Here is a 27,856-nt window from a genome sequence, read left to right as displayed (position 1 = left end):
GGGGTTACATGGCCCTTGTCTGACCCATGTGTGGTCATTCTTATTTCTTTTCTCTGGCATAACCCCTGGCCTACATTTAAAATTAGTTCACTTAGATCTCTTAAGAGGTGTGAAATTTTCACACCACATAGCACTGTAATTAAGCCAACCTATGACCCCTGGTGTAGAAATGGCTAGGTCGACAGAAGAATCTTCCAATAACCTAGATGCCACCCACACGGGAGGAGGTTTACTAGAGTGAGGAAAGCCCCCTTCATTGATGTAGAAAAGTTCTACACTATGGTGCTGCACAGGCTCACTGATTCCAGAACCTTGTGTTGTAGTTGGCTTTCAGCTGTTTAGTGGCTGAAGCTGGGGTTGAAGGCAGGAGTAGGGGTCCTCCTCTGTGGACTGTGGCGGAGCCAGAGCTAGAACGGGATCCTTCATTCCGCCTGCCCTACATTGCATGGTTTTTTTTGGGGAAAAACTGTTCGCAAACCAGAATCCCTGCGCCTCTATGTCAGCCTTCAGCTGGGGGGTGGAGTGGAGCCCTGTGCCCTGGCCTGTGGCTTCCTACTGGGGCCTGGAGCTGGGCCAGGAGTCCTTGCCCTAATGGCTTGTGGCGGGCTGCCAGCAGGGGCCGAACAACCCTCTTGCAGCTTCCTAGGGCTTCCCTTTCATGGCTCTGGCCCCCATGTTCTGTCGTGTCCATCTATCCCCCTCCCCACGCTCGCCCATTGTGTCCTGATATTTTCGATCCTGCGATCATGGTCACCCCGTGTTGTCCTTTGTCTTCTGGCAACACCCACCTGATCCGCAATGAGGCTGCGTTACTTCAGAGCCAACCACGGCTGAATTCAGCTCAGGCTGGCAGATGGACGGGGCCCTGTGGCTAATGCAGAATGCACAGACCTGGGGTTTAAAAAGACCCTTTGGAAAGTGGATTTCAGTTGCTGATGTTCCAATGGTTGCTAACCCAGAACTGGACAAGAGCAAAAGTGGCCCAGACTCAGGACGGGCCAGTGGGTTTAATGACCCTTAGCATCTTCTCTTAGCTTCTCTCAGTAAATTGCACAATTAGGGAGGGCCTGAAACATGACTTTTGGATAACTTGGGGTGGGCCCATACTGTCCCGGTTCAAGAGGAGTCTCTGAACAGTAATACTGTGTTGGGCAGGCCTCTCAAGGGAGGCAATTGAGGACGTGTGATGGGAGGTGTGAGCTGTGTGCTTTTTAAGAGGCACTGGCTGGGGCTCATGCAGCAGGGCTGTGCATCCTGGGAGGCGGGATAAAAGGGGACACCAGAGCCCCACCACTAGCTCCGTGCTCCTCATCTCCCTGTTCAATCGTTGGGGAAGGCGGTGGGGCTCCAGCCTGTCAGCCCCAGAGTGGCCAAGCAGAAAGTGCAGAAGTAAGGGTACATTGGGTGCTAATCTGCTGTAGAAAAGTGATGTTGATGATATCATTTTTCACATGCTGTTCCTTAATTTCTGATAGTCACTGCTCTACGCTCTGGCCTTCAGAGCGGGGGCTGGGTGGGTGGTAATGTAACTTGACGGGTACCATGACACCCCTAGTAAATAATAATGTACAGTGCGGCAAGCAGCAGTGTTGGTTCCCTGGGACCAATGAACGCGGGGTCCTGGATAGGATTATAAGCTGGATAAGGGAGCTGCTGAAGGTCTAACTAGTAGTCTGGGATCTTTTCTGTACAGGGCTAATGGCTAAAAAGTAAAATAGCAGCAGAAAGTTAAGAGCAACAAGCAGGAGGGGAGCGGTGGAGATGCAGGGGGCCGATCCAGGCGGCAGCACTTGCAGGGAAGGAACGCTGCTTGTCTGTGCCTGCTGGGAAGGGAAGTAGAGAGACAGGAAGGAGGTCTTTGACCCAGCCTCTGAACTCCAGGGGGCCCCAGGCAGGCCTGGAGAGCGCTCGCTGTGAGCTGGGAGCAGAAGGAACTAGAGCTTTTGTGACTCTCAGGGCCTGGGGATGCTCTAGCTGTGTTGGAGACAGAGCAATCAGATAGGCACCGCCCTTTGTTGATTCATGTGATAAGAGAAGCCCCGGCCCCAGGCCCTGGCAAGGAGAGGGTGGGGAACAGGTTTGTGTTTCAGCAGGTACCTAGCGAAACTGACACAGGCTGGGAGCGGACCAGATTGCCTGTGACAGCCCCGTACTGTGGTGTCTGGTGTCCCTCGGTTGTCCTCGCAGCAGCCAAGGCAGGGAGTTACGGCTCCTGATTCTGCAGCCAGGTCTGCGTTTCTTGCTTCACCTGATCAGGTGCGGAGAGACTCACAGCCCCAAGGTAAAGGATGGAACTCAGTTGGTGAAGCAGTTCAGCCTGCCTGGGGTCTGGGCATGCGAATGGCCCAGCCTCTGTTGGAAAGGAGCAAGATTTGCCTTGAACATGCAGTAGAATTTGGGAGGGGGTTTTCGCCAAGAGAGAACGGCGTTTTAGGGGCATGCAGGTACCCACTAATTCAGCTCGGTGTGTGACCACTGCTGCACTATGAGCCATGCCCCTACGGGCCAGCCAGAATCCTGGTGCTCATAGGGCAAACTAACGATGGTTTATGTACCCCCAGGAGCCGCCAGTCATGAGGACCAAGGCCCATTTGCAAGAGTGTTGTACATATTATTTAGGTGTATTATGGGTAGAGTTGGGCCCAGGAGCACCAAGTCATGGGCCCAGGACCCGTGTGCTTGGGGTGCTGTACATTAGTTAGTGTAGGTGTATTATGGTAGCAGCAGTAGTTGCCAGTGCAATGGGTGCAGGTACATTTTGCTGGTACATACAAAAGATGGTATTTGCCGGAAGGAGCTGAGATCTTATTGCTTAGCTTGGCTTGTGTAAGGGCCACAGGACACGGCCCGCGTTCCTCGACGGGGCAATGCCTTGGAGGGTTCTATGTGGCAGGACTCAGGAATTCAAAAAGTCTTTGTGGTGATTGTCCCCCACACACATGTAAGGGTCCCTGGATCTCCCTCCATTCAAGAGGTGCTGACAGGATTGGTTCTCTTCTGGAGGGGCCAGATCCTCAGTTCAGCTCACTATGGTATCTGGCCTGGCAAGAAAAAGGGAAGGGGGATCAGAGCCATGGCCCATCTGCCACCCCCCCACCAGATTGCGATGGGGGCTTTGCTATGGAGCATATCGCTAGCTGGCCTGAAAAACAGGCGCTGAGCCACTTCGCGAGGGGTCCTTCCCACCACCAGTGGTCCTGGCTGTCAGGCACAGCCATCCTGTCCGAGCCCCACCACTAATCCCGCCGTCTCTTCCTCGCAGAGATCCTCAACGTTGTCTTCTCGCAGCATGAAGAAGGAAAGAGAATGGAAGGTAAGCCGGCCAGGCCTGCTGCCCTGGGTCCCCTGGGAAGATCCTGTATCCATATTGTGCTCCTCCCCTCCAGCCTCTTGGGATTCATTAGGAACCTGAGGTTTCTAAGGCCTGGATCAGATCCTGCTCTTGTAGGCCCATCATCCATCCCCAGCTAGGCTTGGGTATGTCTGCCTTCCCGCTGCGCTGATCAGATCCAGCTTGTCCAGCCAGCCCATACTCCCCCCACACACACACTGGATCAGACCACGGCCCAGGACCAGCCTGGTGGGAGGAGGAAGAGGAAGCGCCAAGCATGGGGGCAGTATGCACCATTGGGCAGGCAGGTTATGGAGCCCCCAGCATGGACTGGGCTGGGGTGTGTGGAGCAGTGGGCTAGGCCGGTGCGGCAGAGGGAGCACAGGGGACTAGCTTTCCAGTGGCGGATCTGCTGCACAGGATGCTGGTTGCACAGAGCAATGGGTTCATTCGGCACGGCAGGAGGGGTGGAGATGTTGGGCCGAGGCCTACAGGACTTTCCTAGGGGAACACGAGACTCCCCTTGTTCCATTTTCCGTGCTCTGCTCCTGGTTCTGTCCGAGGGCTGGGGAGCGGTATCTGGTGGATCAGAGCAGGCACTGGGAGCTAGGACTCCTGGGTTCTGTCCCTGCCTCTTGCACTCACCCTGTCACCTGGGTGAAGAGGCTGATCTCCTCCAGTCTAGGAGGATGGAACCATCCGAATGGCCGGGTGTCCCAGGTTTGTCTCCGTCTCCTACATCTCGTACCAGCCACTCTGCTCGGAGCCTTTCCTTGCCTCCTCAGCAGATCCTTAGCACGGCAGCTCAGCCAAGTGCAGGCTTGTAAGGCCCTGCGCTCTGCTGTGGAGGAGGGCTGGGCGGAGCCATCGCTCTGCCGTTAGCAGTCACTCTGCTCCTTGCTGTGCTGTGGATGATGATGTGGTGGGCGGCTGGGCTCAGGGCAGTGACTAACTTCCCCTCTCGCTACCCAAGTGCTGACCATGGACCACCCCAGCAGGCATCCTCTGTCTGCTGCAAGACGTCTGAATCTGGACGAAGGCATCACGCGGTGTGGCCCCTCCTCCTATCTGCTCCCCCCCCAAGGGTCCCCTCTCCCTTGGACACACCTCACATTGGGGAGTTGACTTGTCTACATCACTTTCATCTAGTTTCCCCCTTTGCAGCCCCATAGACGCCTCCTTGCTATTGGTATCCTCCCAGCCAGTCTAGTTCCCTTAGCCCGGCTTTCAGCCTCTGGAACTCTTCACCGCTTTTCTCAGACTCCCGTTAACTCCTCGCTGCTCTCCCCACGCTGCGGGCAGGGTCCTGGCTGGGAGGGGGGAATGCTGGCTCCCTGCTCCAAGGTGGAGGAGCCCTGGCGTTGAGGGCACAGAGCTGAGCAGGACTCTAGCGGGGTGCCCCCAGCACAGTACGAGGGACTTCCTCCTGCTCCTACTGTCAGCAGCCCAGGCCCACTCAAACCGCTGCTTGCATGTAGCCTGGAACCCCCCAGCCTGTTGCAGCAACATCCCTGTTCCCTTGGCTTTCCCTCCTCCCCGAGTGGAGAGCGCTGGGCGGGTGCTAGGACACACTGCCCACACCCAGTGTCTGCTCTCTCCTAGTGTGGAAGATATTGTAAGTGCGGAGCCATCCTCCAGCTGGAGGCCATCTACCTGCTCAGCCCTGTGGAGAAGGTAGGAGCTCGGGCCTGGGGCAGATGGTGGGAGCAGGGGAGACTCCGGGGTAGCTCCTAGTGCTGCCTGGAGTGGCGCTGTCCGGGATGCGCAGCATGACGTCAGGATGGGAATGGGCCAGTAGGGGCTCCCAAGAGGCTGCTTCCCTGAGCTGGCTTCATGTTCTGCCATGAAGCACAGATGTCCCAGACCTCTCCGCAGTGCAGTCCATGGGGGTTGGATGGGAAGGTGCAGCAGGCGAGAGAGGCGACTCTCTGAGACTGAAAGCAAAGGAGAATGCTGAGGCAGGGGCTGTGGGGGAGGAGGCTCCTGCGTCTGCAGCAGGGAGTGAGTGGAGGGAGACCAGGGGCAGGGGGCGCTGGCAGAGCGGGTGAACCCAGAACCCGCAGGGGCTGCGCGTGGAGGAAGCGCTGTAGAGAGGACCGTGATCTGGGGCTTGGGACAGGGCAGCCAGGTTCTCACCTGTCACAGTGGCGGTTGCAGATCCAATCAGCTCCGAACACCTGCCTGGCTAGCTGGTGTGGCGAAGCTGCAGGTGCCCAGTGTGGCACCGGGGAAGGGCGGGCCTGATGGCGGCTGCCTGGATTGCTGCTCGACCGGCTGTTCCCTGGGCACTGCTCAGAGCCCCATTAAGTTCAGGAGCAAGGCCATGCCAGGTCCCGTCTGTGGCCGAGCACGGACCTATGTGTGCCAGCGAGAGACGTGGCTGGGCCCTGAGACTGTCCGGCACATGGGCACACTGCCCTGCTCCAGGTGGGGAGGGAGCCCAGAGACAGGGGGTGAAAACCAGCCCACCTCCTGAGGCATCATGCTGGGCCCTGAGTCCCAGGGCTGAAGGCATGGGCTGGTCCATTCGGGCAGCAGGGAAGGGGGCGGCTGGTGCTGACAACCCCCTCCCCCCTTTGCAGTCGGTGCAGGCTCTGATCATGACTTCCAGGGCACCCCCCTTCAACTACAAGGCAGCTCACGTCTTCTTCATCAGCTGTGAGATCAGGGGGGGCAGCGGATCCCCCAGCTGGAGCCTGGCCAGCTGACAACACAGAAGGCGAGAAGCCAGGCGTGACTCTGTGTTTGGTGGGGCTGGACTCAGCGTTGACTCCTGTGTGTCCCCGCTGGCTCTGCCCAGTTCCCCACAGGTGTGCAGCACTCGGCCCTGCATGTGCCGCTTCCTGGCCCGTCTGTGGGGGCTGGCGCTGTGCTGGGCTCCGAGCCTGTGCTGTCACCCCACCACTTGCCTTTGCTTGCAGCCTGTCCTGAGCCTCTGTTCAAGGACTGAGAAGTCAACAAGATCACCAAGGCCATCAAAACCCTCAAAGGATATCAACATGGCCCTCTGCCTACGAGAGCCAGGTGAGGGGTGGCTGGGCTTTGAGGAGCCGGGCCGGGGGTGGACAGTGACGTACGACACCCCCTCCTTGTGTCGTCCAGTCGGATTTCCCCCTCACGCCCCTGAGGGAGAGGGCTGTGTTGTCCAGTCTCAATGGCATTGATGGGGAAACTGAGGCACAGAGCACTGAGCCTGGTCTACCACAAAAGCTTTGTTGGTATGGGTTTGTTACGGGGACATGAGAGAGAAAATCCCCCTGTAACTGATGCAGCTGTGGTGCCAGAGCCCTGGGTAGATGCCATTATGCTGGCAAAGCAGTCCTTTCGCCACTGTAGCTTATTTCATCTGGGGTACCAGTGCCAGCTGTGCCAAGGAGAAGCTCTGGCTGGTATAAGCTGAGTGTCCCAGGAGGCTTTGCTGGCTCACCCGTCCCGCGCCAGCAAACCTTCATGGGCCGTGTAGATGAGGCGGACTCACCCTTGCGGCGCCTCCTGCTGCTTGTCCTCAGGAATTCAGTCCGCTACAGGCCGATATCTTTTATTTAGTTCAAGTACTTTTGCCCCATGGCTCGTTCTGTTTGGCAGTGAAATAAGCAACAGCAGCAGGCGCGCTTGTGCCAGATTTGCCCATGGCTACTCTGGGGCTTTCCACCAGACTAGAAGGTGGCCAAGCCCTCCCCCAACATTGACTTCTCCAGGGCAGAGAACACCCCTGAGGGCACCCTGGGAGTCTGCAGCTCAGCAAGGACCTGAAGCGGGAGTCTTCATCAGGACTGGTGCATGAATCTCTGGGCCGCGTCCCTCTATCGCAACAGGAGTGGCTCTGGCAAAGGCTCTCCTCACTAGGGGCTCGTATGGCTCCGCCAGCTGGCCTGGTCCAACAGCACATCGTGGGGGCATGGTATGGAGCACAGCTGGCCTGGCTGCCAGCAGTTGGCACCAGGGTCTGCTCTCTGCTCCCCTCGCCCCCCAGGTGTACTCCCTGGATGGGCCACAGACTTTCCACAAATGGTTCAGCCCCTACAGCTCCTTGGAAAAGAACAAGCAGCTGGAGATGATGGCAGAGCAGATTGCCACATTGTGTGAAACCCTGGAGGAGTATCCAGCCATCCGCTACCGGAAGTGGTGTGCCCGGGGGGAGGGGTACCCGGCCATCCACTACAGGAAGTGAGTGTGCCTGGGGGAAGGAGTGTGACGAAGTGGGAATGTTCTTAATGTTTTCTTTGAATACTGCGTGGGTGCCTGTGATGCAGCAGGGAGAGGGGAGTATTGACCTGGGAAGGTTGCAGGGGAGTTTTGCTGGGACTGTCTGCATTGGGGATGGGAGACTTTCCTTGAGGCCAGATACCTGAACATAAATATATCAGAGGGATTAATATTAGGGAGAGAGTGGAATTATTTAAGCTTAATACCAATGTGGACACAAGAACAAATGGGTATAAACTGGACACTAGGAAGCTTAGACTTGAAATTAGATGAAGGTTTCTAACCATTAGAGGAGTGAAGTTCTGGAACAGCCTTCCAGGGGGGGAGTAGTGGAGGCAAAAGACATATCTGGCTTTAAGACTAGGCTTGATAAGTTTATGGAGGGGATGGTATGATGGGCTAGCCTAATTTTGGCAATTAATTTGGCAAGTGATCTTTGATTATCAGCAGGTAAGTATGCCCAGTGGTCTGTGCAGGGATGTTAGATGGGATGAGATCTGAGTTACTACAGAGAATTCTTTCCTGGGTGCTGGCTGAGTCTTGCCCACATGCTGAGGGTTTAACTGATTGCCATATTTGGGGTCGGGAAGGAATTTTCCTCCAGGGCAGACTGGCAGAGGCCCTGGAGGTTTTTCGCCTTCCTCTGCAGCATGGGGCAGGGGTCACTTGCTGGAAGATTCTCTGCAGTTTGAGGTCTTCAAACCACAATTTGAGGACTTCAATAACTCAGACATAGGTTAGGGGTTTGTTACAGGAGTGGGTGGGTGAGATTCTGTGCCCTGCATTGTGCAGGAGGTCAGACTAGGTAATCATAATGGTCCCTTCTGACCTTAAAGTCTGAGTAACATGACCTATGAGGAAGATTGAAAAAATTGTTTGTTTAGTCTGGAAAAGAGAAGACAGAGGACATATTAACAGTTTTCAAGTACATAAAAGGTTGTTACAAGAAGGAGGGAGAAAAATTATTTTTCCTAACCTCTGAGGATAGGGCAAGAGGCAATGGGCTTAAATTGCAGCAAGGGAGGTTTAGGCTGGGCATTAGGAAAGACTCAGTAACTGTCAGGGTGCTTAAGCACTGGAATAAATTGCCTGATGAGGTTGTTTGGAATCTCCTTGGTTTAAGATTTTTAAGAGCAGGTTTCAGAAACACCTGTTAGGGAGGGTTGGATGGATGGTTCTCAGAGAGTGATCCAGAGTCATAGAATGAATTAGGCTTTTCATACAATCTCTACCTAATTTGTTCTACAAGTTGAAAGGCATGTCAAGATCAAGATGAGGGAAGCAAGAGAAAGGATGGGTTTATGGTTAAGGCAAATGAATGCCATTCAGGAGAATTCCATTCTATCTCTGCTTCTACCACACTTTTTATATGTGATGCTGAGCTAGTCACTTGGCAGATGCCTATTGTCTTTTGTGGGCTGCGTGTGTGTGTTCTCTCTGTGTGCCACACTAGCTCTGCACAGAGAGCTGACACAGCAGACCTTGATCGAACTGCCCAATGGCCAGGTTTATTGTCAATAAAACATGTCTTAGAGTTCTCTTCATGCTACAGGTACACTAGCATGTGTATGCCCGTTACAATGCACTCAGCTCAGTGAGTGGTGGGACTTTCTGCTCCCCCTTTGGCTGGACAAAGACACCCCCGTCTGTAAGGCCCCTTTTATATACTGATCTAAGCAAGCTACATATTGCCCCTCTGATATGGTTAGTTACCACCATTTACCTTGTGTGTGTTGGTTCTATCAGTAGGCCTTTTTACCAGGCCTCATGTCTCTGGCTTGTTCCCTCTCTCTACAATGAGCACTAAGTTTGTGTTCTTCGTTTTCTGGTTGCCTAGGTTGACACATCTGGGGACTGAATGTAGAAGTACTGAGCTCTCACAACTACAACTGAAGTCAATAGAAGCTGTGAGTGCTCAGCACCTCCAGCAGTAAGACAGTGTTCTGGAGGAATGAGAACAGAGGGACAGAGTTCTAGACCCAACTCTGCCAGTTATTCACTATGTCGTCTCATGTCAAGTCTTTGACTTAGTTTCTCCGTGTGTAAAATGGGAATAATACTGTTCGTCTATCTCACCATTTATTGTGGAACTATATTAATGAATATTTATGAGGCACTCAAGTACCATGGGGTCAAGTATCCTGGAAAAGAGCATGGTGAAATAAATCTGTATTCATTCAGACATTGGATAGCATGCAGTAAATAAGATAACAGACATTAATTGAATAATGGGAATAAAAATGTTGAACAGCTGCCTCATTCCTTGAGCACTGGCCATCCTCTGTTCTGAATAAGACAAATGCTGTGGAAAAAATAGTAAGTGATCATTTAGTTAAAGACTGTGTCAAAATACACGTCTTATGGGGCAGAATTAAGATTGTGTGGACAATCTAAATTTTTCCATTTCCTAACTTTCAAGTGCTTGACCTTGCACCTTAAATAATGTTCTTTTTAACATAGATTTTTAGTATGTAAATATAGGAAGTGCTGGTAGTTAAGGTTGCCTAATTCCTTCCGTTATAAGAACCTCTGTTCGGTTTGTTATAACTGCCTAGCGTTAGCCATTTGGACTGAATTTTTCCTTGTCAGGTGTCTGGGAAAGTTTCAGAAAAAAATGTTCAGGCATTTCCATATATGAATTGTCAAGGGATCCAACTTCTGAGCAAGCCCTATATGTCCAGAAGCAACTTGCCAACTGACGTCCTCTTGTGGCTGGGTGTGGTGGTTGCTTGCCCTTTCCTATGGTTGCCACTTCCTGTGGGTTGCCTCTCTCTAGGTCTTCTGTGGCATAGCCATCTGGCCAGGTCACATAAATGTTCAGTTCCCTTCAGGCATACTCAGAGTCCCCAGATAAACACTTCCTTCAACGACAGTCCCACATTAACACAAAGACTTAACTCACAGTTCTCTGTTCCTTTTAGGGAATGCTGGACCCTAGTACTGCTTCCCTAGAGCCTGGGTAAGTCAGGCAGTTGTTTGCTCTTTCCTTAAGCAAGGAGTCCCCAGCTTTCCTGGAGCAGGGTGTCCATTAGCGCGCCGTAGGGCCTTAGTCAGCTGCTCCCTCAGCTGGCCCCACTTAGTCCTCAGGCTCAGAAGGTTTGGCAGGCTTCAGGATAGGTGGGGCTGAGCAGGACATTTCCTACAGTTACTCCTCCAAGCAGTTAAGAACTGTTGTGGCACCCAGCACCATAACTGAACAGAGAGACTCTCTCTCCTGTGCTCTCAATGCTTCTCATGCTGGTGCCTGGGCAGCATGAGGAGAAGGAAGCAGCCTGACTTGTTCAAATACAGTGATATGGAGAAGAGGAATGGAAGGATGTGGAGGGTGCAGGCTGAAGGGACAAAGGTAGCGGAGTAGGATAGGGACAGTTTATGCAGGGATAGGATCAAAGGGGAAAGTGAACAGAATGCGACATGGTGGATAGGAACTGAGTAGAGACAAAAAGGTCTGTACCTTCCACTGTACCTTGCAGTTGTAGCAAATTGTATATCTCCTCCCCTGCTAATGGCTGGTCCACACACAGAATAATTGTTTACTATAGCTGTAAATTACTGTTAGCTCCAGTCCCACTGATGTCCCATGCTCAGTATGGTTCCATATGAAGAAAATTTCTATTTATTTTGTCAGGTATTTTTTAAACTAAGCAAATTACAAACAACCTTAATTTGCCTCCCTTGTGTATATGTATTATGAAGCAGTCTTTAGTTGCATGATCACATACTATTTTTCCTCATTACCTCCCATCTTCTCCAGTGCACAGGATAAAGTATAGTCAGAGAATGAATCGGATATGGCAAAAGTACACTTTGAATGGCAGGGCAGAGAGAGGGAAGTGGGAGCAGAGTGGGTGCTCTGCATGGGGAATGAGGGGAGTGACTGACACTTGGCAGGGGTCAGGGGAACTGGTTCCAGGCTGGAAAGTGGGGGTCTCTCATTAGCGACAGACTGTAGCTGCTCCCAACCCTGGCCTGGTCACCCCAGTTCCTATCTGCTTCCCTGGCCCAATCATGGGCACCATGGTGCCCCTCTGGGTCCCACTCTTGTCTTCACCTCTCCATGCATGCAGTTTACAGAGCCAATCATATAAGCCAAACTCTTCACAGGTGGAAGCTGTTTATTCCTATTTGCCAAGTGCATTTCTTGAGACACCTGGGTCCTGATTTGTAGAAATGCTGAATATTCACATCAGTAAATTAAGTAAATGATAGCTGTGCTTTGAACATATAAAGCATTATTAAAAGGCAAAGTTCTCTGAATAATTTGGTTCTAGGCATCTCAACTTTGGCACTCAAAATTAGTGGACATCTGACAATTTTAATTTTAATCTCTGTGACTTAATCCTCCATCTGTAAAAACAGGGCTAATAGTACCACCTTACCAAATAGGTGTGTTGTAAAAATTAATGTTTGTGAAGAATTTAAGTACTCCACGGATGAGTGTCATTAAAAAGCCTATGATGAAATTAATAATTCTGTATTCAGTGCAGGGTTCAAATGATGCGCAGTATGTAAAGCTTGAGGCCTCACATTGAATGGTGAGGGTAAAGGAAATACTGAATAGCTACCCATTTAGTTAACCCGATCCATCCAGTCCACTGAATGAGACAGATCCAGTTTTTTAAAAGATTCCAAGGCCTGAAGGAACCATTGTGATCACCTAATCTGGCCTCCTACATAATGCAACCCATAGAACTTCAACAAAATAATGCCTTTTGAATTGCATAGCTTTAAAAAAAATCAATCTTGAATTAAAAATTCCCACTGATGGAGAAGCCACCACAACTCTTGGTGAATCGTTGCAGTGATTAATTACTCTGTTAAAATGTATGCATTATGTCCAGTCTGAATAGGTCTAGCTTCAACTTCCAGCTCCTGGATTTTGTTATATCTTTGTCTGCTCATTATAAAATATTTAGTCCTCATGTGCAGGTACTTATAGACTGATTAAATCACCCCTTAACCTTCTCTTTGATAAGCTATAATAGTTCAAGCTCCTTGAGTCTATAGTTATAAGGCATGTTTTCTAATCTTTTGATTATTCTTATGGCTCCTCTCTGAGCCCTCCAATTTTTCAACGTTCTTCTTGAATTGTGGATATCAGAACTGGACACAGTAGCCTAACAGCAATCGCACCAGTGCCAAGTACAGAGTTAAAACACCCTCTATACTCCTATTTGAGAGTCTCCTGTTTATGCATCCAACAATCACATTAGTTCTTTTGGCCACAGTGTTCCACTGGGAGTTCATGTTCAGCTGGTTCTCCACCATGACTCTCAAATCTTTTTCAGAGCCACTGCTTCCCAGGATAGTCACCCATTTTGTAAGTATGACTTACATTCTTTGTTCCCTTGCTTGTGCCCAGATTACCTAGGTCTGTATCAGTGGCCTATCTTCTTCATTTTTTATCATTACTCCAATTTGTGTCCTCTTTAGGGGGAAAAAAAAGTGAACTTCTAATTAAAGACTCTCATAATGCATATGCACAGGTCAGCCAAATTAAGGTTGCACAGGTCAACTTAATTCTGGAATTTTCTAACTTTTGAGTGCTTGACTTTGCAACATTAATTTTTAACATCATTTTTTTGGCATGTGATATATTACAAAGAATGACTTTTTTTTGTACTGGGGTGTTGCACAAAGAGCTTCCATTTAATTTATTGCCTACTGTGAATTCTCATTCTCAAGATCTTTCTCAGGCTTACGGCTCTCCGGTTGATAACTGCGCTTTTTCTTCCCTCTTCCTAGATGTCTGGTATTATGTTTACTAGTAATGAATTCCATGTTCGTGTATGAAGACCACTGTTCTAATCTTTTCAGATGGTGATTTGGGCCCTTGCTGAATTTACAACGTAGTCTACATTGCTAATGTAAATACTAAAAATGGGCTCCAGTATTGGCTCCAGTTGAAAGTGTTACCATTCAACTGTTTTTTGTTTTGTTTTTGAGGGGGGACAACCAACTTCTAAGTAAAATTGTTTGTATCCTACCCTTATCCTTAAATTAAAGAAATTTTTATGCTCTCTCTCCCCCTTTCAGGGTTCAATGATTAAAGGGCTTCAAGAAGAGATTGTAGATCTCAAACAACAATTATCAGGGGTGGGGTCAGGCGATGGCCCACACCAGTGTATGAATTGCTCTGTACAGGAAATGCAGAGTAAACTGAAGGAAGCAATGAGAAAGATCTCTATTCTGAGCCAAGAAAAGCAGCAACTAATTGAAATGGGAAACAGACTTCGAGCAGAACTTAGTGTAGTGTCAAAGGAAGGTAAATTCATTCTATATAAGGCTTTTGTTCGTGATGAGAGAGTAAATCACAGGGATTTGAGATGGAGAGAGTCAGATGGGCTTGTCTACACTTACCAGGGGGGATCAATGAGTGGCAGTTGATGCATCGGTGGTCGATTTTAGCGAGTCTAGTGAAGACTCACTAAATCGACGCAGGTCACTCTCCCGTTGATTCTACCGGATCAAGAAGAGTAGGGGGAGTCGATAGGAGAGCGTCTCCTATTGACTTTGCGTAGTGGGGACCCCGTGGTAAGTAGATCTAGGTTATGTCAATTTGAGTTATGCTATTCATGTAACTCAAATTGCATAGCTTAGATTGAATTTCCCCTGTAGTATAGACAAGGCCTAATGTGACAGTAAAGTGTGGGGAGCAGGCTGATCCTTGAGACAGTGCATTTCAGTTCCTAATGTGAGAATTAAGGGCTAATGCAGGGGTGGGCAAACTTTTTTGGCCCAAGGGCCACATCTGGGAATAGAAATTGTATGGCGGGCCACGAATGCTCAGAAAACTGGGGTTGGGGTGTGGGTGGGGGTAAGGGCTCTGGTTGGCGGTGCGGGCTCAAGGGTGGGACCAGAAATGAGGAGTTCATGGTGCGGGTGGGGGCTCCAGGCTGGGTTGAGGGAGTAGGATGCAGGAGGCAGTAAGGGCTCTGGCTAGGAGTGTGCAGACTCTGGGGTGGGGCTGGGGATGAGGAGTTTGGGGTGTAGGAGTGTGCTCTGGGCTGGGACGAGTTGGAGGGTGGGACGGGGATCAGGGCTGGGGCAGGGGGTTGGGGCATGGGGGGAGGCTCAGGGTTGCAGGCTCCAAGCAGCACTTATCTCAAGCGGTTCCCAGAAGCAGCATCATGTCCCTTCTCTGGCTCCTATGTGGAGGCGCAGCCAGGCAACTCTGCAGGCTGCCCTGTCTGCAGGCACCGTTCTTGCAGTTCCCATTGGAGCACTGGAGGGGACCACTGGAGCATGTAGGAGCCAGAGGGGAGGCAGGCTGTGGCTTCCAGGAGCTGTGTGGAGTAGCCCCCGACCCTGCTCCCTGGCTGGAGTGCCAGAGCAGGGCCATTCTGCGACTTCCAGGAACCGCCTGGTGTGACCCTTGACTCTGTGCGCCAGCTGGAGCACTGGAGCTGGACAAGCCCCAGACCCTGCTCCCCAGCGGGAGCTCGCGGGTCGGCTTAAAATGGCTTACAGTCAGATCTGGCCTGCAGGCCGTAGTTTGCCCACTCCTGTGCTAGAGATTGAGAGCAAGTTTGTCCCTAATGCAGAAGGTGCTGGGCCAAAACATGACAAAGAGTTTGCCAGTCAGTAACTCTTGGATATGGAGATATTCAGTAAAGAACAACCTAGTGCTAAAGTGTCAGTGTGGACTTTGCATAAGAGTGAAAATTTGGTTCTGTATTTATAAAGAGGTTGTTCATCTCATGAAATCATTGTTTGATTCTCATTGAAGAGGAGAAGAAAGCAGAATAACCTTATTGAATAAACTTAAGATGAATTTTTAGGTCATGTGAGAGAATTTCATTGTAGAGATTTTAATTCTACTAGTAAAAGGGTTGAAAAAAATCACTAGTAGGAAAAGACATTTCTAGGCCAATTCTGACACAACTTTGTATCCCTATGCAATGAGCGACTGCCATGTTCTGTAACTCATTTATAACTACTGTAAGCACCTAAATGAAAGGGAAATTTTCTTTTAGTTAAGAGCGACAATATAGAAAATTCCCTCTTCATAATTCATTTTCTCTCCTTTTTAGGACTTCAGCATTACACTAGCTCTAAACAGGGCCCTGTTCATACTGTTTATGGTGCTCTGTATCCTAAAGAGCTTGCCCATGAAGCACAGCATCGATTCTCAGCTTTAGAGCATTTACAGTACCAGCTTACCACACAGGTAATGATATAACCTCCATAAAACTGGGTTTGACCAGATTATGGAGACATCGTGCTAAACCCATATTTTCAGTTGCTTATAACTTTCCCCAGAATCTTCTTGGATTGAAATTTCTCATGCTAGATCTCAGCCCAGAAGCCTTTTTGGACCATTTGTGATAACTCCAATTGGCTGACTTTGAGTTAACTAAACCTAGAGCAGAGCAGAAATGTTTTTCACCTAAGAAACTTTTCAGATTCATTTCTATGTTGTTATATTAAAATTTCAGTCCTAAAGGAGGAGTATGTCTGTCTTGAAGAAATTTAGATTTAAAATGATAGTTGTGGTTCATTTGGAAACATATAACATATGTTTACATTTACTTGGAATTTACAGATTTTTAAAGTGCACTCATCCAAATAATAATAGCATGTACATTCAAACATGCAAACTGGGAGCATGAGGGGAGGAAGTTGGAGAAGGGAGCGCTAAAGTCAGATTTTATTAATTTAAAATGAAGTTATGGTCAGAAAAACAGAATGAGTGAAATCCTGGCTCTATAGAGCTCAGTCAGGGGGTTGCCATTGTCTTCGATGGAGCTGGCATTTCACTCTGTGTACTTTAATTAATCAGCAGATAAGTCCTTTATATGCATTGAGTCAGAGCTGCTGTCTTTTCACTACTGTCAGCCCTGTAGCACCAGCACAGTTTTTCAAGAGGGAGCTAGAGCTCTTCTGACTTACACATCTTCAGTAGAATTACCAACCAAATGCCAATGGCACAAAGTTCATTCTCAATCCATCCACCAACAGCCATATACGATTCTAGTGACAATCAAAGGGAATTGTCATCATAACTTCAAAACCATGGTTGGCAGAGCTGTTGCAAACCTATGCCTGTTAGTGACCTGCACTCCAGCTGCTTAAAGTGCTTGGAGGGGGAAACTCATGTGAGGGACAAGTGTCAGATCTGTTGGTACTTCAGACCCTGCACTAAAAAGGACAGAGACATTAGGCTGAAGGTTGTCCTCATGGAAGCCGGCCTCAGATAAGTCTCAGAGCCGAGCCGCTCCAATTTGGCACTGAGTACTTTGGCATTTGTGCAGTGCTCCCTGGCACTGAGCTCTTCCTGCAGAGGTGCTGGGGGTGCTGCTGTACCCCCTGGCTTGAAGTGGTTTCCATTATATACAGGGTTTACAGTTTGGTTCCATGGCTCTCAGCACACACACACCCAACTATAAAAATTGTTCCAGCTCCCCTGGAGGTTGTGGAGAGTTTGGGAGGAATTATTAGGAGTGGAGTTTTGGCCATTGTCAAGGGGTGAGCATCTTGAGTACATCCCCTTGGGGCCCTACTAGTGCATTGCACTCAGCATCCCCTTGGGTTCTTTCAGTCAGAAACTTGTGCCTCCTTCCTGGGATCTGATTTATGAATTTTTTCTACATAGGATGACTTGCTTGTTAGTTGCCCCAGTTGACCCTGCACTGGGTCTCTAGAAAAGTCCTGGTCAGCTGTTCATGCTAATTCAGAAAGTTATTACCTCCCTACTTAAATAGGAGTGCTCAGCTCTCCTCCTTGGGGCTGGGTTATAATTTAGCCAGCTAAAAACTCTTAGCCAGCTACTTCCTCAGCTGGCCCCTTTTTCCTCAATTAATCTTCAGGCTAAGAGGATCCAGCAGCCAGTCCTCCCTCCATAACAGGACAGACACCAGGAAGAAATAGCTAGCATATATGCTAGTCCCCATCTCAAATCCAGCTCATTCCCAATTGACTGGGTGAGAGGGGAACCTGGCCACACCCTTTCTGCAAGGCTCCTGGCTCTAGGCCCCTAAAGATACAGTGATGGGATTTCATCCCAAACATCATTCATTCCTGGGACTGCTTCCTCTCTGTATCCCCCTTAAGTCCTTATACTGAACATTTCAAACCTTTAAAGGTCCATGTCATGTAGTGGGATGGGCTGACCACTACGTGCTATTCCGTGTGCAGGGAAAACTACCCTGTCATCACAATATTGATCTTTAGGTACATAATGTAGTTTAATTTCCTACTTCATATCTCTGTGCTGTGTGTCTAGTGCTTACAGTAATCACAAGAAACTGACCTGTAAATACAGTCTTTCCAGAGGTTCAGGAAAACACATTGCAGGTTATCTGTAGATCCCTGTGTTAAATGAAATGTGCAATCATTTAGGCTGGCTTCTTTTCATAACAGGAGCTCCAGTACGCACAGCGACAACGTTTCTCAAGACTGACTTCTAAGATTACGTTTCCTAGCTCAATAGAGACCTTAAGTGGTGGAAATGTTCCAAGCAGTGGTGGTGAGGGAGCGGAACTACCACAGATTCAGGTACAGTACAGGATCTACTTTTGATCTACTTTTAAACATGTGATTTAGTTCTATGTAACTTCTAGAAAATGAGTATTAGACACTGAAAATTCATTACTTTAGTTATTCATTAAGTGCAAAATAGTATTTATAATACAGCTTTATTTTATAAAACATATTTTAAACAAGTTGTATCCCAACCACACTGTCCATGTTCCAACCTCATCCTCTTTCACCTTATGCCCTGTCTAAATTAGAAATAACAACACAGCTTGTCTCCCAGCTGCTGAAACCATCTAGCTATCTCACTGAGAAGCTCCCAGCCCTGACCATCTCCCCTCCCTCTTTTGATTAACCCAATTTCAACGTGTCATCCATCTGAAGAGTAGATATCCTCTTAAGGGGATGTTTTGATTCTCACAGGTTCAAATGGAATCTTCTGTTAGAAATTCCAGTCCAGGGCAACAAAAGGAATGTACATCCTCAGAAACAAACCAATCACAGCAACTCAATAGGGAGAGCACTAGCCAATCCCAACAGGCCTGGATGTCATCATCTGGAGTACACAGCTCCCTCCAGGATATTTGGCAGATTCTGGATATGGGATCAAGTCCTTCTATTCTCAGCCCTCAAAGCAACATAGATCAAGGTAAGCATGACTAGGAAAGAATTCACAGCAGGTCAGTCTTCTAGAGGAATGAAGATACAATAGTAGATTCTCTCTGTTTACACTAATTTTAGCATATGAGAGTGGTCCTAAGGTTACAGTCACTTAATTATCCATAAACCCAACTGTCATATATTTCCAGGAATTACTTAGATAACTGAATATTGAACAGTTAAGAGGAACAATAACACTTCTCCCCAGGATTATCATTTTCTTTAAGAATACTGTTCCCCTCTTAATAAAACGATTAACTAGAGGAATACAAATACCACTCGCCTTTATAGCAGAACTTTATTAGGAGAAGATATTAAAATGAGTCCTCAATAACTGAACAATTCATATACTGTTATGCTGCTGTTGGAGCAGCATTGTAACTTGGACAGTCCTTACAAAGCTATTACTTTGTGGCAGGTATAGGCTCCCATATTATTTATTATTTATTTGCATTATGGTAACAGAGAGAGACCGCAGCTGAGATCAAGGCCCCATTGTGCAAGTTATCATACAAACATATAGTAAGGAACAGTCCCTACCTGAAAAAATGTTAGTTTAACTAGAAAAGACAAAACAGGCAAAGGGTGGAAGGAGAAATAGAGGGAGAGAGAGCTAATGTAAAATGGCCAAGGTTACACAACAGGTCAGTAGCAGAGCTGGGAGTAACACCATGTCTCCTGACTTCCAGCCCAGTCCCCTATCCACTGGACCACTGCCACTCCATAACCCTGCTATGCTATGCTAACAATTTATTGGCACAGACTTAAAGAAATCTCTGTAATTCTGAGGCACTGTGGATTAGTGTTGCACAGTGTTTAAGGCTAGAAAGTCCATTAGATCATCTTGCCTGAACTCCTGTACATCATATTACATTTCATCTAGATATCCCTATATAAAAGCCAGAGACTTAAGTTAGACCAAAACATTTCAGTCCTCAGGAGATCTACCTATGTGTCACATGCTGAGCACAGGAGAAACCAAGATGGCCCCAATACCCAAGGTCCCTGCAGTGGCACAGAATTGTTTGAGATGATCCCAGCAGGTGAACCATGCCCTTTGCTGCAGAAGAAGGTGAAAAATCCTCAAGATCCCAGTCATTCTGACCTGAGGGAAAATTCCTTCCTGATCCCAAATCTGGTAATCTGTGTGATCCTGAGCATATGAGCAAGACAAGATGTGTGAGGAAATATCTTTTGTTGGTGAGACAGACGGGTTTTCAAGCTTACACAGAGCTCTTCTTCAGATTTGAAGAAACTTTTTCTAGATGCATGGCTGGGAGTTAGAAGATCCTCTGTAACTTCTCAGGCCACTGATCCACTGCTCGGTGTCCCATCTCCAGCTGTAGCCAATCTCTGAGGCTTCAGAGGAATGCAAAACTGAAAACAGAATACATTTAAGCCAATTGTATATCAGCTTAAAAAATTTCTTCCTGATCCCTGCAGGCAACTGTCTGAAGCCCTGAAGTATGAGATTTGATTATAGAACTGAAAGTGTTTTGAGACTATTGAGAGTGATGCAGGCAAACCTGTTCTCCCCATGGCCTTGAAGGAAGGGCAAGACTAGGGGAGACTCAGTCACAGATTCCAAAATCATAAGGGACTGTTATGACCATCCATCCCTGCCCCCATGCACACACAGGCCATAGAATTTCTTTTAGAAGCTTGATTAAAGTGTATCTTTTAAAAAGGTATCTAACTTCAACATAAAGATTCTAAGCGATGGTGAATCCACCAACTATCCCAGTAAGCTATTCCAATGTTTAATCACACTCACTGCTAGGAAATTGTCTTATTTCAATGTTGAATTTATCTAAATTCAACTTCCAGACATTGGATCCTGTTATGCCTTTGTCAGCCATGTTGGAAAGCTCCCCACCCCATCAGATCTCTTTTCTAGCTGTAAGTGCCTATGTGCAGTGATTGAGTCACCTCTCAGCTGTATCTCGGATAAGCTGAGCTCCCTAAACCTCACATTTTAAGGCCTGTTTTTCAGCCTTTCTATCGTTTTTATGGCCTTCTGTTGAACTCTTTGTAGTATTTCCACATCCTCCTTGAAGAGTGGCTATCAGAACTGGACACCGTATTCTAGTAGTGATCTTACCAATGCTATGTACAGAGGCAAGTTCACTTATCTACTTCTACTTGATATTCCCCTTTTTATTACATTCAAGGAGCACATTAACCCTTTTTGTCACAGCATTGTATTGACGTCTCATATTGAGTTGATTATCTATCATGACTCCTAAGTGCTTTACCAAGACAGAATCTTGCATCCTGTAGGTATGACCTCCAATCTTGGCTCCCAGATATATTACCATGCATTTGGCTGCATTAAAACACATTTTGTTGCATTGTAACCATTTAACCAGGCAATTCAGATCACTCTGTAACAGTAAGCTGTGTCACGGAGTCCCTGGGCAATGCTCTGGAACTGCTCCCCACAAAGCCAGTCAGGACTTTGGGGAGCCTCCTGTCCCTTGGAGCAGACTGTTTTTAGGGCAAGAAGCTCACATGGCTTCCCCTTTCTGGGTCTCTCCTTGGAGCATTCAGCATATGCCCCTCCGTGCACTTCCCACAGCGAGTCCACCCAGGTGGGGTCCTGGGGAAGCCAGAGGGGCCTGCACCCCCACTTCGCTTCACAGTCAGACGTGACTCTTAGCCAGCCAGTAAAACAGAGGTTTATTAGATGACAGGAACACGGTCTAAAACAGAGCTTGTGGGTACAGAGAACCAGACCCCTCAGCCGGGTCCATTCTGGGGCCCAGTGAGGCAGACAGCCCCGTCTTACCTCACTTCCTGTCCCCAGCCAGCTCCAAAACTGAAATCCCCTCCAGCCCCTCCTTTCTGGCCTTTCTCTTTCCTGGGCCAGAGGTCACCTGATCTTTGTTCACCTTTAGCTATTTCTTTGCAGGGGGGAAAGGCCTCAGCCATTTGTTGTCAGGATACAAAGTGTCAGCCATCTATGCACACTGGAGACTTAAGAAATGCATAGGGGAAACTGAGGAACCCACACAGTATTCAGACGAAACGTTAAGAACAGTCCCTCTTCATCACAACCTGTCATCCTCGTTATTTACTACCCCAGCAATCTTTGTCTCATCTGCAAATTTTATCAGCAAATGTTTTTTATAAAATCATTTTATGTCATTATTTTATAAATTCATCTAGATTATTCATAAAAATATTAGTGTGATAGTATGATATCTCACTATTACCAACTACGTGTTGAGAACTGTCAGTGAATCAGTTTTTAAACCATCTAATTTTTTTAACTCTGTTAATTATGTATTGTGACATTCCCCAGGGTACAGTCTGGATTGTTGAACAGATGCATCCCCTCAATTTTCCAGCATGGGGTGCCTTTTATACTGCATCACTGTGAGAGTAATGACTCCTGGTTTGCTCACAAACAGCCTCCAGCATGTAAATCACTCCTGAGTGCTATAGCCGGCCACCCATAAATTACACTGCAGGGCAATACCAGGAAACTCTCAGTCCCAGACTTTTCCCCAGAAATGTGGATCTTGTACTACCCAGTACCCCTGGACAATACAAGCTCATTGAAGGTATCATTTCATTAATAGAAAATATGCACAAATCCTGTTACCCCAGATGAAGTTTCCCAAACACTTCAATCCAAACACTCACTGGTTTAGATAAAGCAAGTTAGATTTTAAGTGATTACAAGTAGGGCTGTTGATTGATCGCCGTTAACTGGCACGATTAACTAAAAAAAAATTAATCGCGATTAAAAAATCTAATCACGCTGTTAAACAATAGAATACCAATTGAAATGTATTACAATATTTGTGCATGTTTTTCTGCCTTTTCAAATATATTGATTTCTGTTATGACAGAATACAAAGTGCACAGTACTCACTTTATATTATTTTTATTACAAATATTTGCACTGTAAAAAAGATAAGAGTATTTTTCAATTCACCTCATACAAGTACTCAAGTGCAATCTCTTTTTCATGAAAGTGTAACTTACAAATGTCATTTTTTGTTACATAACAGCACTCAAAAACAAAACAATGTAAAACTTTAGAGCCTGTAAGTCCACTCAGTCCTACTTCTTGTTCAGCCAATGGCTAAGACAAACAAGTGTGTTTACATTTATAGGAGATACTGCTGCCTGCTACTTATTTACAGTGTTACCTGAAAGTGAGAACAGTTGTTTGCATGGCACTGTTGTAGCTGCTGTTGCAAGGTATTTACCTGCTGGATATGCTAAACATTCATATGCCTCTTAATGCTTCAACCACCATTCCAGAGGATATGCTTCCATGCTGATGATGCTCGATAAAAAAAACAATGTGTTAACTGAATTTGTGACTGAACTCCTTGGAGAATAGTATATGTCCTGTTCTGTTTTACCTGCAGTCTGTCATATATTTCATGTTATAGCAGTCTTGGATGATGACCCAGCACATGTTGGTTTTAAGAACACTTTCACAGCAGATTTAACAAAATACAAAGACGATACCAATGTAAGATTTCTAAAAATAGCTATAGCACTCAACCTAAGTTTTAAGAATCTGAAGTGCTGTCCAAAATCTGAAAGGGACGAGGTATGGAGCTTGCTTTCAGAAGTCTTAAAAGAGCAATGCTTAGATGCGGAAACTACAGAACCCGAACCACCAAAAAAGAAAATCAATCTTCTGCTGGTGGCATCTGACTCAGATGAAGATGATGAACATGCATCGGTCTGCTTTGCTTTGGATCATTATTGAGCAGAACCTGTCAGCAGCATGGATGCATGTCCTCCGGAAAGGTAGTTAAAGCATGAAGGGACATATCACTCTTTTTAGCACATCTGGCACATAAATATCTTGCAACGCCAGCTACAACAGTGCCATGCAAACAACTGTTCTCCCTATCAGGTAACACTGTAAACAAGAAGCAGGAAGCATTATCTCCTGCAAATTGTAACCAAACTTGTTTAAGTGATTGTCTGAAGTAGGACTGAGTGGACTTTGTTTTATTTTTGAATGCAGTTATTTTTTTGTACATAATTCTACACTTGTAAGTTCAACTTTCATGATAGAGATTGCACTACAGTACTTGTATGAGATGAATTGAAAAATGCTATTTCTTTTCTTTTACAGTGCAGATATTTGTAATAAAAATAAAGTAAGCATTGTACACTTTGTTGTAATTGAAATCAATATATTTGAAAATGTAGAAGACATCCAAAAATATTTAAATGGTATTCTGTTATTGTTTAACAGCATGATTAATTGCGATGGATTTTTTTTTTAATCGCTTGACAGCCCTAATTACAAGTAATGAGGCATAAGTCAGAATTGGTTAAAAAGAAATAAAATGTAAAATGCAACTAACACCTAATTTAACAAGCTAAGTGAATTCAAAGCAAAAGGTTTATCTCACTACATGCTTTAGCAGTATTACTGGTTGGATCTTTCAGCCAGGATCCCTCCTCAGTCCAGTGATGCTTCCTTTGTCCTTCAGGTGTTGTTGATTCCGTGAGTAGAGATGAAAGGAGAGATCATTTGGGGCATCTGTTCCCCCATTTGTATATCTTTTCCTCCTCCTTGAGAAACATCTGCAGGTGGGGTTAAGGAGACAAAGTCTGTGGGATGGAAACTTCCAGCTATTTCTTTGCCAAGATGTAAATTTCTTGCTCATGCTCTTTCCTGCCAAAGAATATCTGCTTAACCAAGTGATTGTCCATTTGATTTTTGTTAACACCTAGCTGAGATGTCAATTTGCCTTTTGTCTTTGAGGAACAAGTTTGTGCCTGCTTTTCTGAACTTGGAATATGTCTCAGTAATTTTATACAGTAGAACCTTGTAACTTTACATACAGTGTTGTTGCAACACATTTTACCAGCACAGTGTGAGTTTTCCAGTGATACCTCACAAGGCATGCTTTGTACAGAATCCATTAAAGCTTTGTAAAAAGAGTGAACATAGAGATACAGACTCTCACACATATAATGCAAGTTTGTAAATCAAAATGTCATGTGGTATTAGGTCAAATACCTTGGAGAAATCCATATATATTCTATCAACACAGTTCATTTTATCAATGCTGTCCAAAAAAGACAACAGATTTATTTGACAAGATCTAGCTTCTGAGAAACTGTGCAGACTGGCTATGCGCTTTTTTTTTTTTTTTTTATTTTGGCCTCTAATCCTTCGTTGCTAGTCACAAACTAACTGTTCCATTATTTTACCCAGAATCTCGGTCTGGCTGATCAGTCTGTGGTACCCTGGATCATCCCTTGACCCTTTTCAAATATTGAAACTATGTTGGCAATCCTCCAGTCCTTTTGGAATTTTCCCAAGTTTTCATGATTTTTTTAAAATATTTACTTCAGTGGTTCAGAGAGTTTCAGTTAGTTCCTTTATGATCGTTGGATGTAAGTTATCTGGGAGTGTTGATTGAAAATGTTTAATTTTAGCAGATGCTGCATCACATCCTCCTGTGTTAAAGATGGCAAACTTTCTGTTCCATCTACATCATCATATGGGTTGGATACATCTTCCTGCTTTGTTCCAAATTCTGAACAGAAATATCCATTCAACATTTCTGCTTTTTCTACATCACTGTTTACAGTTTTACCATCTGCATCTAGCTATGGTTATATACCTGACATGGGGTTTTTCTTGTTACCGATTACATTTAAAAAAAATTTTTTTTATTATCTGTAACTCCTTTGGCTGTTGCTATTTCATTGATTTTTGGCTTCCCTTTTTTATGTCACCTACATTTTTTAACTTTATATTCATTGCCATTTAATTCCTTCTTTCACATCCTTTTATATATAATTGTTTTATGTTTTTATTACCACTTTTGCATCTTCTTTTAACCAGGTTGGCTTCTAGCCAAGAATTACATTTTTTGTCTATCTGTGGGATCATGGACATCCAATAGAACAGTGGTTCTCAAACTTTAGCGACCCGAGGATCTCCATTTTGATTTAAATTTTTTTTGCGGCCTCCCTCAACCCCCACTCAGCCCCAGGCCATGCCCCCACTCCACCCCTTCCCCCAAGGCCCCACCTCTTCCCACCCCCGCTTCACTCCTGCCCCTTCTCTTCCTCATCTCTTTCCGGCCCTCCCCCAAGCTCACCCATCCCCGCTCCTCTCCTTCCTCCCAGTGCCTCCTGCATACCACTGAACAGCTGTTCTCTAGTGTGCAGGAGGCTCTGTGAGGGAGGAGGAGATGATCAGCGGGGCCAAGGTCCAGAGACCCCAGTTTGAGAAACACTGCAATAAGATATTCATGAACAAGTCCCAGTTTTCATTAAAGCTTTTCATTTATATTTGTTCTCTCAGACGGTTATACCACTGATTACATTAATCTTTGGGAAATTAACCCTTTTAAAATTCTAACTATACATATTATTGATTGGTGCCATATTCTGTTTGCACAAGGTAAATGTAATGACAGCGTGATCTTTGGTACAGTGGCAACACTAATATTTAGGTCAGTGATTAACTCTTATTTGAGTTAATGAGGTCCAACTATTGAATGTACCCTATGTTGGATGCAGGACTTCCTGTGTTAAGAAATTATCATCTATTATTTTGAGAAACTTTAGGGGAGTTTTGTAACTGGCTGCATAAGATGTCCAGCAAATGCCCCTGTAATGGGGCAGCTGCCTCACTCCAAGGTAAAAGGGATTAAGAGCAGCTGAGGGAGGGTCACAAGGTAGTTGGTCCCAGGTGTGGCTGGCTTAATCAGGCCACAGCTGGCCTGGATAAAAGGGCTGTGGGGCCATAAGACAGAAGAGTCTAGATTCTCGCTGGAACGTATCAAGGGAGACTATGCCAGACTGGGAAAGACGCTTAAGGAAATCGAGGCTCAGGTGATCTTCAGTGGGATTCACTTGTTCCTAGAGAAGGGCAACAAAGGTGTGACAAGATCATGGCGATCAACAGATGGCTCAGACAGCGGTGCTATAAGGAGGGCTTTGGGATGTATGGCCACTGGGAAGCATTCATGGACAGAGGACTGTTCTCTCGGAATGGACTTCACCTGAGTAAGGAGGGAAATAGATTTCTAGGATGGAGGCTTGCCCAACTAATTAAGAGAGCTTTAAACTAGGAATTTGGGGGAGATGGTTGGAAGATCTCCAGGTAATCTCCACGCCAGAATTTAACATTGAGAGAGAAGAAAATAAAGTAAGAGAGGATACAGCTATGGGCAGAAGAATGGCCATAAGGAGGCAGAGTAGTGTAGATACCAGTCTAATAGGTGATACTGGTGGTAGAATGTCTGTGCCTAACAGGTTAAAGCATGTCAGTGAAGCCAAACGGCAAAAATTAAGATGTCTGTACACTAATGCAAGGAGCCTAGTAACAAAATGGAGAAACTAGAGCTACTGCTGCAGGAAGTGAAACCAGATGTTATAGGGATAACAGAAACATGGTGGAATAGCAGTCATGACTGGAGTATAGGTATTGAAGGCTATGTGCTGTTTAGGAAAGACAGAAATAAAGGCAAAGGTGGTGGAGTAGCACTGTATATCAATGATGAGGTAGACTGTAAAGAAATAAGAAGTGATGGCATGGATAAGACAGAGTCTGTCTGGGCAAAACTCACATTGGGAAAGAGAGCTACTAGAGCCTCCCCTGAGACAGTAGTTGGGGTGTGCTGCAGACTGCCGGGATCTGATTTGGATATGGATAGAGACCTCTTTAATGCTTTTAATGAAGTAAACACTAATGAGAATTGTGTGATCATGGGAGACTTTAACTTCCCAGATATAGACTGGAGGATAAGTGCTAGTAACAATAATAGGGCTCAGATTTTCCTGGATGTGATAGCTGATGGATTCCTTCACCAAGGAGTTGAAGAAGAACCAACAAGAGGGGATGCCATTTTAGATTTGGTTTTGGTGAGTAGTGAGGACCTAATAGAAGAAATGGTTGTAGGGTTGGTTCAAGTGATCATGAGCTAATTCAGTTCAAACTAGATGGAAGGGTAAACAAAAATAGATCTGGGACTAGGGTTTTTGATTTCAAAAGGGTTAACTTTCAAGAATTAAGGAAATTAGTTAGGGAAGTGGATTGGACTGAAGAACTTGTGGATCTAAAGGCGGAGGAGGCCTGGAATTACTTCAAGTCAAAGTTGCAGAAACTATCAGAAGCCTGTAAAAGCAGCAGAGAATCCTGTGGCACCTTATAGACTAACAGACGTTTTGGAGCGT

The 27,856-nt window shown here is 46.3% G+C and overlaps 1 protein-coding gene across 4 annotated transcripts in view; it reads left to right on the top strand.

Moving 5' to 3' along the window:
* CCDC57 (coiled-coil domain containing 57) overlaps window positions 1-27,856 on the top strand; it is a 151,593-nt gene that overhangs the window by 100,110 nt on the left and 23,627 nt on the right. For 2 of the 4 annotated variants that reach the window (XM_075071947.1, XM_075071946.1), the window contains exons 14-17: window positions 13,574-13,802; window positions 15,571-15,707; window positions 17,900-18,034; window positions 18,437-18,662. In XM_075071947.1, coding sequence (XP_074928048.1) covers window positions 13,574-13,802; window positions 15,571-15,707; window positions 17,900-18,034; window positions 18,437-18,662 — 727 coding nt within the window. The remainder of the gene's footprint in view (window positions 1-13,573; window positions 13,803-15,570; window positions 15,708-17,899; window positions 18,035-18,436; window positions 18,663-27,856) is intronic. The other 2 variants (XM_075071948.1, XM_075071949.1) reach the window with 1 other exon arrangement.

Source organism: Chelonoidis abingdonii, chromosome 13 (genome assembly GCF_003597395.2).
Source record: "Chelonoidis abingdonii isolate Lonesome George chromosome 13, CheloAbing_2.0, whole genome shotgun sequence".
NCBI lineage: Eukaryota > Metazoa > Chordata > Testudines > Testudinidae > Chelonoidis > Chelonoidis abingdonii.
This window is presented reverse-complemented; position numbering and strand designations above follow the sequence as displayed.